Below are 14,574 nucleotides of genomic sequence, written 5' to 3'. Positions count from 1 at the left end.
GCTTCCCCATGAGGCTATTACCAAAAAAATTCCCGCCTGTGCCCACATCCCTCTCCCATTCTCTCCAGTAAAAATGCACCGAGAAGACAGTTTTCCCATGTATCTAAGTTACTTTCACACATGGTCATTTATTTCTATTACGAGAAAAATTAAAACAATTTGCTAAAGAAAAAAAGAACAATGACATTATTTTGACAAATTATGTTTTCTAAATAAAATATATTTCCATTATATTCTGTTTTCAAAGGAAAATAAATCTACATTTAATGTCTTTAAGCTTTTAAAAATACCTTAACAGGGGATTTCCGATTTAAGATGGAAAATGAAGATGATTCTGATCCTTCTCTTGAAAATCACCTCAAAACAAGTAGGAGCATGAAAATAAACACAAACACCACCCTCGAGGGTGCCAAGGGACAAAAACTATAACCCTGTACCACAACATCCAACGACAGATAACAGACGGAGGGACAGAGAAGGCCAAGCGAAGCGGCTGCGGAGGGATGCCTGTGAGAAGAAACCCTAGCAAGGCTCAGGACCGGAGGCTCCAGGGACTGAGGGAGGCGCAGCCTGGGCTGGACTGAACCCAGAGGGCCCTGGAGAAAAGCTACATGCAGCACAGTTGAGTCCCTGTACCCACTCCCAGCTCCTCCACAGCCCTCTGAGACACAACCGGGCAATTCTTCCCCCCACCAACATCAGGCAGAGGGTTATTCTCTGGGCAAAGTTAGCCACAGAGACTAGTCCTGGGAACCCCAGGCACAGCAAAGATGGTGACAAGGACTGAAAAGAGGAGTGATACTCCGAGAAGCTGAATTGCACAGTGGCCAAGAGTATAGAATCGGGAGGGTTCCTGGGTTCCGTTTCAGCTCTGTCAATTAGCAGAGATGTCTTACATGGGGCAAGGTACTTAACATCTCTGTACTTCAGTTCCCTCATCTATAAAATGTCAATAATAACAGGTGCAAAGGTGCAGAGTTGACATGAGGATTAAGTAAGTTAAAGCACTTAGAATGGTGTTTGGTACACAGTGCTCAATCAGTATCAGCAACTCCTGCCGCCGCCTCCTCCTCTGACTTCTACAATCAGCAGCTCTCGCCCAGCGTGTGTGCGCACACACCGCTCAGCTCTCAGAACGCTGGCAACTGGAGTAAATCCACAGGCATGTGACTGCAAGGGCCTTATCTAAAAAACCAGAACCACTTCAGAGAAAGATGCTTGGATGCTGACATTTCGGGCCTCCATCAAAACAGCTGGTTCTCCCCAGATCATTCAACAACAAAGCCCACCTGCTGAAACACTCCCCCCCCAACACACACAGAGGTGCCAAACGCTTTATGGTACACTACCTTTAAATTTGAATAAATATTTAAGGATCATTAGGCATTTAAAGAAGACATCAAATATGAAAAATGAGGGCGGCAGGAGATTCAAATAAAATCATCCCCATACACACTTACACATATCTCTAAAAAAGGAACCTCAAAAAACAGACCTAATGTGTAGAGAAGAAAACTTGTTTAAAACCATAATTTGGCCCTTAACACAAGAGTTTGTTTAAAAAAAAGAAAGAAAAGAAAAAATTAAATTAAATTTAAAAACCATAATTTGTATCCTCAGAGAGGTATAAGAATATATAGTATCCATAAAATAAGAACTGAAGCAGAAGATTAGAATGAGCTATTAGAAATGAAAGACATCATGGCTCCCCAAAACATTTCATTAGAAACGCTGAAAAAATAAAGTGAAAAATCTCTCAGAAAGTCAAACAAGTAAAATTTTAAAAATTAGAAAGTTATTCTAAGAAGTTCAATATCTGACTAATAAGTTAAATAAAACAGAGAAAATTCAGGATGCAGGTGAGGAGTAATTATTAATGAAACAATAAAAAATATGTCCTGAAACCGAAGAACATTGTCTCTCCACCAAATGGGCCCACCACACTAACTGAAAAAAAGACATTCACTAAAGCACATCATCACAAAATTTCAGAGTACCTGGGAAAAACAGCAGATGCAGAAACTTCCAGATTTTTTTTTTTTTTAGTCACATGTAAAGGATTTAGAAGAATAATAGCCAATTTTATAAAGCCCTCACCATATACCAGGCACGGTTCTACATGTTTTACACACAGTAACTCATTTAATCCTATAACATATCCTATATATAGAAAGTACTATTTATAAACCCATTTTACAACAGCACAGAGATATTAATATTATTAATAAATAATATACAAGGGGATCTACAAAAAGTTCATGGAAAATGCATACTACAAAAAAACTATGCGTGGATTTCAAAATTTTTTCCTACTAAAATAAACTCATAATAACTTGTTATAACATGTCTAGGTTCATGAACAGGACCTAGTTTGAGACACTATTAAGGATCAGACATCAGTTTGAAAAAAGCCACTATCAGCAACATGAATTCTGCTAAAACTGAAGCAAGAACAAACATCAAACTTGCAGTGAAGCTTAGGTGGGAGAATGATGAAATCACGGATGCTTTATGAAAAGTTTATGGGGACAATGTCCCAAAGAAATCAGCAGTTTACAAATGGATGACTCATTTTCAGAAGGGACAAGATGATGTTGAAGATGAAGCCCATAGCAGCAGACCATTCACATGGATTTGTGAGGAAAAAAATCAATCTTGTCCGTGCCCTAATTGAAGAGGTTTGACAATTAATAGCAGAAATAATATCCAACACCACAGATATCTCAATTGATCTTGCTTACACAATTCTGAATGAAAATTAAAGCTGAGCAAATTTGCCAATGGATGGGTACCAAAACTGTTGCATCCAGATCAGCTGCAGACAAGTGCAGAGCTTTCAATGGAAATTTTAAACAAGTAGGATCAAGATCCTGAAGCATTTCTTCAAAGGATTGTAACAGGAGGTGAAACATGGCTTTACCAGTATGATCCTGAAGACAAAGCACAATCCAAGCAATGGCTACCAAGAGGTAGAAGTGGTCTGGTCAAAGCAAAAGAAAACCAGTCAAGAGCAAACGTCATGGCAACAGTTTTTGGAGATGCTCAAAGAATTTTGCTTATTGACTTTCTGGAAGGCAAAGAATGATAACATCTGCTTATCATCTGTTTTGAGAAAGTTAGCCAAAGCTTTAGCAGAAAAATGCCCAGACAGCTTCACCAAAGATTCTTTCTCCACCAAGACAATGTTCCTGCTCATTCCTCTCATCAATCAAAGGCAATTTTACAAGAGGTTTGATGGGAAATCATTAGGCATCCATCTTACAGTCCTGATTTGGCTCCCTCAGACTTTTGTTTCCTAATCTTAAAAAAAAAATATTTAAAGGGCACCCATTTTTCTTCAGTTAACAAAGTGAAAAATACTATAATGACATGGTTAAATTCCTAGGACCCTCAGTTCTTCGGGGATGGACTAAATGGCTGGTATCATCACTTACAAGTGTCTTGACGTTAATGGAACTCATGTTGAGAAAATCAAGTTTATATTTTTTATCTTTTAATTCCATTTTTCCATGAACTTTTTGAAGTCTCCTCATACTTAAAGTCACAACATTACTAAGTGACAGAGCTAGGATTTAAATTGAACTCTCAACTACTATGCTTCTCAACAGCAACTCTGGAAGTCTGAAGACAAAATTCTGAAGGAACCTACCTAGAAATCTATACTTAGCCAAACTATCAATCAAGAGTGAAGGCAGAACTAAGATATTTTTAGAAATACAAAGTCTTAAAATGTATGACTTATCAATTCTCTCTTAGGAAGATATGGGTGATTATGCTCTAACAAAAAGGAGTTAAACCAAGAAAGACAAAGACACAAGTCCAAAAAAACAGGTGCTCTGGCAAAAGCAAGGGGCAAATGGAATTCCCAAGGTGGTGATAAAAGGAAGTTTAGGAAGTCAGCTGGGCAGCAGGCCCACTGAGCAAGCAATCCAGGGAGCAGTAAGAGGAGAAAGGATTCTCAGATGAAGATCTTAAAAACAGAACTGATAAACCATCAAATTGGTTTGAATGTGTGGAACTGTAATGAAGATGTGGGAAGATTTTGCAATAGATAAACTAAACACTGCGGGGGAAAAGACAACTTTTATCATAGTGGGGAAAAAAGGTTGTACAATAAAGGAAATATAATCTGGCTCATCTGAGAACAATAGTGACATAGTTAAAATAAGGTTAACACTGAGTAATAAATTACCCAATTATTGTGATAAAGCAATAATGAGATGACTAGGTAGTGGGACAAAGATGGGTTGAGTGAATAAGAAGAAAGAGAACTAAATTTCCACCTACCAAAATGGCAACAAAATTAATAGACAAAATTCTAAAACTGGTTCATCAAAAAGATGATAATATGAGCCTCTGGTGAGTAGCGAAGAGGTAGATGGGAAGAAGACATTAGTTAGAACATGTCTATTTTTCACTATTAGCATTTACCCATGTGTAAGTACTACTGTAAAGAAATTAAAATTAATCTACACCACTGAGCTTTGGTATAAAAATAGATAAGCCAGTTTAGGCGAAATGAAATTCTGACCTAAATATAAAGCAGCAATCCCATTTCTGCCTCTTTGATAGAAAAGTTCCTTGTTTGCAATGAGAATTTATAATACACATTTATAAGAGCTGTTTCTCAAATACCTTAACTCTATAATAATTGGCTACATTTAAGTAGTTAGGCTCATTCATACACTATCATAGTATTATGGTGACTGACGTTTAGATTATTAAGAAATATAGCCAATGCTATCAATTCTCAGTTATCTACATTGTCTGATAAATGCACTGAAACAAATAATTTTTATACTTGCATTTGATTCTTTTTCAACACTTCTATTTGAATATAATAGTATTCTAATAGTTGGAACACAACCCAAACCAAAGGCATTACCTTGTTGCATCCCACAGACATTTATTACTATTGTTTTTATCATGACGATTTATGTCTGGTCCCACCTGCCCATCCTGCTTTGCTACTACTCTCCAGCACTTCGCCAAACTCCTCCATATCCAAAACATATACCACAATCATTCACAACTCTGTTTCTCTGCCCATAATGATGCCGCTTCCCTTCATCTTTTCGAAGCAGTGTCTCATAGATGGAAAAACATACAGACATGAATTCAAATCCCAGGTCTGCCATCATCTAGCTCTGCAACCTGGGACAATTTCTGTAACATCTCTGAATCTCAGATTCTTCAACTGTATAGCAATGATAATAATACAAAGCTGTAGAGAGTGCCAAACAAAATAATGAAAATTTGAAAATAGGCATATATATATATATATGGCAATTGTCATCAGCAGTATCAACATCATTAACATGCAAACATTATCTGTCCTCTGATGCAGAGGTCACTGGACAGGAACAATTCCTTTTTCATCACTGTAGAGCCAAAGTTCAGCAGTGTGTGGCCTAGCATGGGCTTTTAAATGTTTTATGGAACCAAAATGAACTTCAAGGTCCAGCTCATACCCCGACTGCCCCAGGAAGCTTCACTGACCGCTCTGGCCCGTGGCACTTCATCCTCTGACCTGTTACAAAGCTCTGTAGATCAGCCTAGCACAACAGCTACCACCTATTTCTTCAGGCCTGGTCTAAAAAAAGAAGACAGACTTGCCAGGAAAATGAAGTTAACTATGGCTATATTCAGGGAATGTAAAAATATATTTCTAAAATATCTACTTTACTTCATTCACAGACTGCTCCATTCTCCCAGCCTCACTATGAAGATCCTTTCATTCAGTTTTTCCCACTTACGAAATCTTTAATAATAAAGCTGGCAGATAAAAATGGAACATCCACCAAATTCTAGTAGGTACATGCTATTGGTTTAAATTTCTTTCCAGGATATAAAATTAGGTAAGTTGCCATTATACATTTCACTCAATACAGTAAGTTTATCTGCAAAGAGTACAGAAAGTCCTCATTTAACATCGTTGAGAGGTTCCTGGAAACTGTGACTTTAAGTGAAATGATAGACTGTATGCCATAGTAACTCTACTCTTATTTATATCACTTAGCCTATAGTAAAACTGGTTTCATTATACAGTTCATCGTTTTGCTTAAAGTCACAGTTTCCAAGAATTTACTGATGACATTAAGTGAGGACTTACCATATAGGAAAGGGGTTGTGATTTTACAATTCGTATCTCAAATACTGTACAGTTTTGAAATCTGCTGGTCATATCACCAAAGCCACAAACATTCAACAATGTAGCCCTGGGCTTTTCATGCCCCTATTACCACCCGTAGGTGATCCTAATGATGGCTTTTTTCCACTCATTACACCCTCTCTGGATTCAATGTACCTTAACTGAGTGAGGCAGACCTCCTACAATGGAATACATAAAGCTAATACCTAGAAAGGAAACAAGACAGATAGGGTCACTTAACATGCTAAGATATGCTCACATAAATAAAGAGAGATGGTTGCTTTACCTGAAGAGCCACAGAAAGTGAGTCATTAATGCCAAAGTCACTAATGAATTATCTTTAACTCAGGTCATGAACACATGATTATATAACTTTTCACACTTGACTACAACCACACACTGAATACTTAAGTACAGAAACAGTCATATCTTAGCACTTGCATAAATCAAATTATTAAGGCAGCACCCGGGTTAAACCATTTACTATTGAAATTAATCAAAGTACACAATGCTCGAGTGGATAAAAATCCCCATTTCAAACCACAAACATTTCACAGTACAGTCAAAAGGTGCAAAGAACATCACTGCCTGTCCAACAAGGACGATTTGCTCCAGGGCAGGCACAAACCTATATAGGTCCTTGTCCTTGTCAGCCAGGCCCCTACAGCATTTTCCTGCAGATGCCTGGAACTCGGATGAGGTAAGTACAGTCACATGCTCAGGTCGGGGCTGGGGAACACGGTGCCCTTCTTATCTCACAGAAGAGCGAGATGTTTTTCTGAAGTCTGAATGCGGCTTAATCTTCTTGCATCCCTGACAAAAATGCTATCTAAATTCTAATAATTTCTCAAGGCCCCACTCAAAGGTCATCTTCACCACAAAATCTCTGGTAAGCCTCTTCCTCAATTTCTTGAACAGCCGAAAACTTTCTTTCTGTACTGAAATGAAAAGCAAATGGGGGAAACTGAGGTACACACCCCTCACCCTCATTGCCAGACTGGAGATTCCATGAGGCGTGACCTGGGATTTCTCTTGCCCCACAGTGGCAAGCATACACAGCGCCTAGCACACAATAGGCATGCAATAAACATCTGCTGAACACACATGTATTTTCAAAACTAAACTGAGAAACAAAAGTCAAGAAACACTGTCGCTGGCCTCATAAGTCAGAAGAGTAACAATTTCTAAAGACGACAGTTAAGTATGTAGGGTGTAAGGTACTCCAATATCTCATTTACATACACGTGGCACTTCCACCATTTTCAAAGTCCTTTCAAAAACATACTACCCTCACAGATTCTCACAACTCTGAAAGAAGGAATTATTATTTCAGTTTCACTATGAGTAAACTAATGAATTGAATGACTCGGACAGGACCATACTAGCTAGTAAAGTGGTAGAGAGAGAACTTCTTGGAATTATGATATGGAAAAACAAGAACAGAAAGGGGAAAAGAACAGACCATCACTAAAGGAATAAAACAGCCCTCCACTACATCCATTGTTACAATACCAAAGTTGATAATCACAAATTACTAAAAGTCACTTCCTATGAAGAATGTATAAGGAAGATAAAAGATTTGCAGTGAGTTGTTGCTGGCTTTAATCCAAATGAGCCAAATTTTCTCCTTAGAATTAGTGTATAGATTGTTAACTATGTTAAATACTATATAAATGTTTGAAAATCAAATGTGGTTTTCAAATCTCTCCTGAGTTTAAGGAAGTTGGTCAACATTATGCACAGTGGTGCAACACAGAGGCTGGCTGAGTGGGCCACAGTGGCTCTGGGCCTTCTCAAAAGGAGGGGGAGCCAGAGAAAGGTACCAGGAGGGTCTTCAGCATCACCACTGAGCACAACATAAACCTACAATTCAACTGCAAGGGAAATCTTTCCAGTAATCTAGAAATTCCCATGCTTTTTGGAATTGTGACATGCGTCATATAGTGTTTTTAGGAGAGAGAAAAGATAACTAGAGTACCTCAGAAGTAAATTTTTTAGAATGTTGTAACAACCCTTAAGAAACACTTAAGAAATTATCTACATTGTTAAGCAGAGTCCTCCACAATGGCTAAGTGGTAGAGTTTAAGCCAAGCAACGTATGAGGAGGCTTGAGTGAGGCATGGGTGAAGGGGGAGAACAGCGGGCCTGTTTCAGGTATGACTCTGAGGTCAGATACAGCAGGAGGTCTTGCTAATAAATGCAACTGGGACAAGGGGAGCTCAGAGGGATTCCTGAGCTTAACTGACGGAGGCTGTCTACTGAAATGGAGAAGATAGAGGGTGGGACCAGCCTGGTGGTTGAAGGCGCAGGGAAACGAGTTCTGTTCTGTCTTGGGGACCCACAGTCCGAGAGGCCTCCTGATTGATGTCCAGTTTCACATCTCATGTATCAAGCTGGAGAAATGGAGCCTACAACTAGAGGGAGACGGCAGACAGATACAAATTTGGGAGTCATCAGCATACAGGCGGGTTTAAAGCCAGCTTAGAGAGAGAATCTAGGAAGACATGCATTTAAAACACAGAAGAGGGTGGAGAGTAGAGGCCAGAAGAGTAACAGGAAAACCAGGAGAGCCTGGTGGCCTGGACAGTGAGAGAAGACAACATTTCAACCCTGCTGTGTTGCCGAGACATCGATGCAGCAGAGACCTGAGGGTTTAGCAATGTGAGGTCACTGGAAAGGCAACCATCTCAGCGGAGTGGCAGGGAAAGAAACCACACTGAAGTGGGATAAAGAGTTAAAGAAAATTTTTAAAAAGTGAGTGGCATTCTAAACAATGGAAGTGAGGAAGTTAAGACTGAAAGTACAGACAGATTTTCCAGTAAGTTGTACCGAACCATGCAGGCAGTGACCACAGTGAAGCATTATCAGTGCAACCAGGTCAGCTCAGTGCAGAAAGAGGCAGGGGGGACCAAATACAGCATCTCGGAGGAGCCATCACCGAATCCAATGATTCAGGCAAAATCACTGCCACAGCGACGTGTCCCTATAACGAAACTAATTCCAAACACACATGACTGCTTATCTGCTCTTAAGGCAATCCCCTTAAACAAAAATCAGTACTAACCTTGACTAATTTGCATGACATCTGTAAGAAATTGTTTTCTAGAAGAAAAACATTCCCAAATTATTTTCTGAAATAATCTTCATTCTGGAACATAATAATCATTTTGCATGACGTACATGCCCACCTGTTGAAGAAGACTCTTTTAAAAGAAAAGACTCATCTTTATTAAATGATTGAACCATTGCCATACTTTACAGAAAAAGGGCAAATAAGAAAGCATCACTTCTCAACCATTCACAAAGATTCCTCCTTGGAATTTCAGTAGGTAAGCACACAACTATCCCTCTCCCACAACACTGCTATCAAAGGTTTCAGCAGAGAGACTGGCAAAAGGATATTTTTTTTCTGCCCACAAAAGGCATGCAAAGTTAATTTAGGAAAAGTTGGTTTGGTCCGTTACTTGTCTTTTGTGGTAGTGGTTCTTTTTGTTTTGTTTTATGAAAAGTGCTCTCAGGGGGGCATATTTTGACCATCTGACCAGAATCATTAGCATATTTACCAACTGTGAAGCTATTTATTACAGGTTAAGAATTCCCCTACTATATGTGTCACTCTAGCAAATATACCTGACACCATTTTATTGCAAATTTCCAACAGCAGAACACATAAGAATAGCAAACTAGTCTAGAAGGCTAGACACAAATATGTATAACAGTATCTAATTTCAGATTCAGTTTATCCAACTGAATAAATTTATAATTTAAAAAATGTTAAGAAATAACATTTGTTAAATACTACATAATATAAAACAGGTTTCACATATTAGCTGTAAATAAATTATCTTTCATTCAGCTTCTTTTCCTTTTTAATTCAGTTGTGAGATTAGCAGATTACTAAATCTGACATCTACAATTTGGTTATGTTCTATGGCCAGAAATATAATGGAAATCTTGTAGCAACAGTTCTTTCAATAGAGTTCTTAAGGCATGTCAGGTGGGGACAAAGGAGTTTTTGCTCATTGTGCTAGAAGGAGAGTGAAGCCAAGGTAACTAAGCAACGGACAAAGATGAGTTAATGTTATTCTTCCTGAAATGAAAAAATAAAAATAAAGCCTTTGGTTTCCTTTCATGATTTCTTTAAATAAAGATACAAGTTCATAATCCCTGATTCAAAAATCCTTGCAGACAGATAAGTTTTAAAATTCAGAATTGTTTAAATTTTAGAAAAGTAATACAAGGCAGATCCTATTAGTTATCCAACTTCCTCATAATAAAACATAAGTATTTCTGCAGATGAAGTGATGGGATGAAGACAACCAGTGGCTTCACATCAGTTCAGGTCAAGTCTTGTCATTCAAGCAACTATACAAAAACTTTCCATTTTCAGAGCCCTTAGATCTCACAATTGTAGATAAGCAATTGGGGACTCGCATTTAACACAGGTTTTAAGAACATAAAGATATGTTGAAGGAAAATAGTAGCATTCTGGAATCAAGTTCAGACAAATTCCATTAATTTAGGCAAGCTGTTTAACATCTACAAGCCTGAGTTCTCTTATCTATAAAATGGAAATAATGATACCATCCCACGAGTCTGCTGTGAACCAGTGGAAATTAGGCTGGAAGATGCCTGATACCAAGTTGGGCACTGAGCAGTAGGACGACCAACCATCTCAGTTTGCCTGGAACTTCCTTGGTTTTAGCACTGACAGTCTCGCATCCTGGGAAATCAGGACAGTTGGTCACTCTACTTGGCAGGCACTCAATAAATGGAACATATTCTAATACGAAGAATAGAAATAACTAAAAGTAAAAATGCCAAGTGTAAAAATCATACAAAATAGTTTCAATAGGGAAACAGCCAGACCACTGTCTGTGCTGTAATTCTCTCTTTTGTGGTAGGAAGAATTCTAAAATCACATCCCCTGGTGTGCACACCCTGTGGAATCCCCTTCCTTGGAGCGGAGGTGAGCTTAGATTCCTCAGCAGAGCCCTTTTTCAGATATGGAAAGTCAGAAAGTTTTTGAAGCTACAGCAGATGCTCTCCTGCTGGCCTTGAAGATGCAAACTGCATGCTGTGAATAGAGCCACACAGCAGGGAGTGGCGAAGGCCTCTAGGGCTCAACAGCCTCAGTCCTACAACCGTAAGGAACTGATTTCTGCCAACAACCTGAATGAGCCTGGAAGAGGGGCTGAGGCTCAGAGGAGCTCATAGTCTCAGCTGGCACCATGTTTCCCAACCTTGAGGAGAAGCCCCAGATACACCGTACCAGGAACAGAACTGTGAGACCAGAAATGGGTGATGTTTTACACCACCAAAGTCTTTGCTAACTTGTTACATACCAACAAAAAAATCTTTTAAGAGAGTATTGACTTCATGAGTACAGACATACGTGTCTGTATGTATATGCCCTTTGTATTATGTTTAGAAGCATTTGCAAAATAATTCCTTGCATAAAACCACTACTTTTGAAATAAAAAAAAAGTTCAAATTCAAAAGAAATTTCTTAGTAAATTAAACTCAGGCTGGAAAAAAGAATCTCAAAATACTCCTGGCTTTATAAGTGAAACTTTCATACACTGACAGAGGTGTATAAAATGGAACCACAACTTTGGAAAACTGGCAATTTCTACTAATCCTAAACGCATGGCAACACTGCGACTTAGAAATTCCACCTTATGCACGTGTAGGAGGTCCACACAAAGTCGTGCACACAAGTGTTCACAGCAGCATTAGTCATAATAGCCAACAACTGGCAGCAATCCAAAAGCCCATCAACAGGAGAATAAAAAAACTGCAGCATCTTCCCTCAATAGAAAACTAACATCAATTAAAACGAACAAACTAATAGTATACGGAGGCCTCATGAGTGGCATTAGTGAGTGCCCTCATAAGAGGACACAGAGAGACACTTGTGCTCCAGGAGAAGTCATCGTATGCAATACAAAAGACGGCCTTTACCAGAACCCTACCATGCTGGCACCCTAATCTCGGACTTTCAGCCTCAGAACTGTGAGAAATAAATTTCTATTGTTTATAAGCCACCCAGTTCATGGCATTTTTTCTGTATAACAACCCAAATGAACTAAGACGTATGCTTCAAAAATAGTCTTGCTCCTTTATAATAGGTATTCAATTGCCATATAATGACATTTTAAGGTGCCTGAAAAAGTCATGGATTCCTCATAAGGAAACACCAAATAAGCCAGTAAACAGTGAAACATTAATACTGTCAAGTACTATACAAGTATACTTTTGCAAGAAATTATCAACTATGCTCTTCCTTTAAACACAGTGCCTAACACGCATTATTCAATACATGTTGGTTGAAGGAATTTCATAGATAATGCCACTGTTCATGATTTAGAAGCTCAGAGAAATCTATATGTACAAATACACAGCCTAATAACCTCAATATAATATACCCTATAGATGTGAAAAACTACAGCTCTTGTCCAATTGACTTCTTTCACTTCCAAGTACAAGAAATACAAGCCAGGTGTTAAAGTATCACCGAAGAAATGCAGATGTTAATTGTGCAAGGGGAAGCAGGCATCATTTTCATTTTTCACACTCTCAGTCTTACACGGAGCAGGGGCAGCTCTTTGCCATGGAGATTTGGAGCATGACAGGTTAGGTACGATCATCTATTCCAACTCCCCACTCTGGTCTGAAAGCACCCTGGCCTCCCTACTGCTGGGCATCGTCCCACTGCCTGGCCCCATCCAGAGAGGCAGCAGCAACAGGAAGAGGAGAGCAGGGGTCGGGGGGAATGACCCTCCCTGAACTGTGTCTGCCTTAGCATCTTTTCACTGGAGCACAGGAGACAGAACTCATGGCATGAAAGTCTCACTCAGCAGTAGGTCTAAGAAACTGAAGCAAAGGAAGTTTCAAGTCCATGGGGGGCTCAAAAAGACCACCGGAAGTGGCCAGACAAAAAGTGAAACAAAACCACGGCTCACCTCACTATTGTGGCCTCTCAGGTTGAAGTTTATCCTCTGTGGAGTACTCCTGTCCCTGCGGCAGTGGCTGGAGGTGAAAGTCACCCCAACCACTCCGCGCCCATTGCCCGTGGCCAGCCAGCCTTCCTCGTAGTAGCGCCTCCTGCACACTGGCTTCTCCTTCTCGCTCTTGGGAACGCGCCCTTTCCAGGACAGGCAGAGGATGTTGGAGTCGCTGCAAAGCACAGGCCCATGTTCCACCGCTGCATACATACTTTTTTTCAATGAACTGTTTTACTTAAAAAGTAATCCTCAATGCTGAGAAATTTAAACCAATTTCTTTCATTAGTTTATTTATTTTTGTGGTTGGCTTGCGTTGCTTTTTTCCCCCTTTAATTAAGACTGACCTGAGTCTAATTAGAAGGTCAGTGTTTTATAAAGATCCACCAAATGCATAGTGAAAAAATTCCTCTATAAAAGATGGATGGCAGTCTGCTAAGAAAAGGTAATGCTTAAAAAAATGGGGTCCATTTTTATTTTCAAGTCCTTAGAGGAAGAACGTGCTGATCCTTTGGAGAAAGAGCATCGTTAGTAAGTGGTGATCAAGAAACAGAGTTTTCTTCTTTTTATTCAACTTGGTTATTCTCATTCAGCCTGAGATTCCAGTTTAGTGTAGTATGATTCCAGAGACAAAGGGTTGCAAATACATAGATTTCAAGTAACTTAAGGCTTTAAGAATCCCTCTAGCTGGAATTTCTTCCTCAGAAGTTCGAATGCAGAAACAGAACACACAAGATCATCTTTCTTTTGAAGCCACCCTCTAATATGTTTTCTGAACTAGACAAAGTTCTGCTGCTAAAGCTGAAAAAGATTGCATAAAGGGAAAAAAAGGCACACAAACCGTGCAAAACAGATCAGAGTTTGTGCAGACAACAGTTCAAATTTTAGGAAGAAAAAAAAGACTCTTTCTCTGCTGTTCAGAACCAGAAGCAGCCCACCTCAAAGCTTGGCCCTGTGTCCCTGGGGAACGCAGGGCTCCACCGGACCACTCCTCCGCCAGCTGAAGCACCCCTCAGTGCCATAGAGGCTAGAAAGAAAGCCCCTTCACTCAACAGAGGCAGGATGTTCTGATGCTCTTAAAGCGTCCCAGCATTTGCCTTGGGTGAGTCCTAAAGCCTCTTGCTGACAAAACAGAGCCACGCCCAGGTTTCTGTTTCTTCCGCCTGTCTCCTTTCTCACTCCCCTAATTATTTTTCCCCTTTTCTGTCCTAAAGATCAGTATTTTTCCATCTTGATGAAAAAAACTAATCTCAGAATTAAGTCCATCAAGTGATCTTTCTCTCATAGGCAAGTCTTCTTGGACTCAACAGGGAAGATAATCTCTTAAAACAAAAACACAAGCCAGAGTCAGATTCTCCCCTCACTATTTCCCTGGGGAGTGATCATGTGTTGCTGGTGGGTGCTTTCCTGTGTGCACAT

The 14,574-nt window shown here is 39.5% G+C and overlaps 1 protein-coding gene across 2 annotated transcripts in view; it reads right to left on the bottom strand.

Annotated features, from left to right (window-relative positions):
• Positions 1–13,662, bottom strand: part of TULP4 (TUB like protein 4) — a 154,506-nt gene extending 140,844 nt beyond the window's left edge. For both annotated transcript variants that reach the window (XM_069487896.1, XM_069487897.1), the window contains exon 1: positions 13,117–13,662. In XM_069487896.1, coding sequence (XP_069343997.1) covers positions 13,117–13,368 — 252 coding nt within the window. In that variant the 5' untranslated portion in view covers positions 13,369–13,662. The remainder of the gene's footprint in view (positions 1–13,116) is intronic.
• Positions 13,663–14,574: the final 912 nt, after the last annotated feature.

This window comes from Eulemur rufifrons, chromosome 15 (genome assembly GCF_041146395.1).
Source record: "Eulemur rufifrons isolate Redbay chromosome 15, OSU_ERuf_1, whole genome shotgun sequence".
In the NCBI taxonomy this organism is placed as follows: domain Eukaryota; kingdom Metazoa; phylum Chordata; class Mammalia; order Primates; family Lemuridae; genus Eulemur; species Eulemur rufifrons.
Note: the sequence above shows the minus strand (reverse complement) of the source record. Positions and strands in the feature narration are given on the sequence as shown.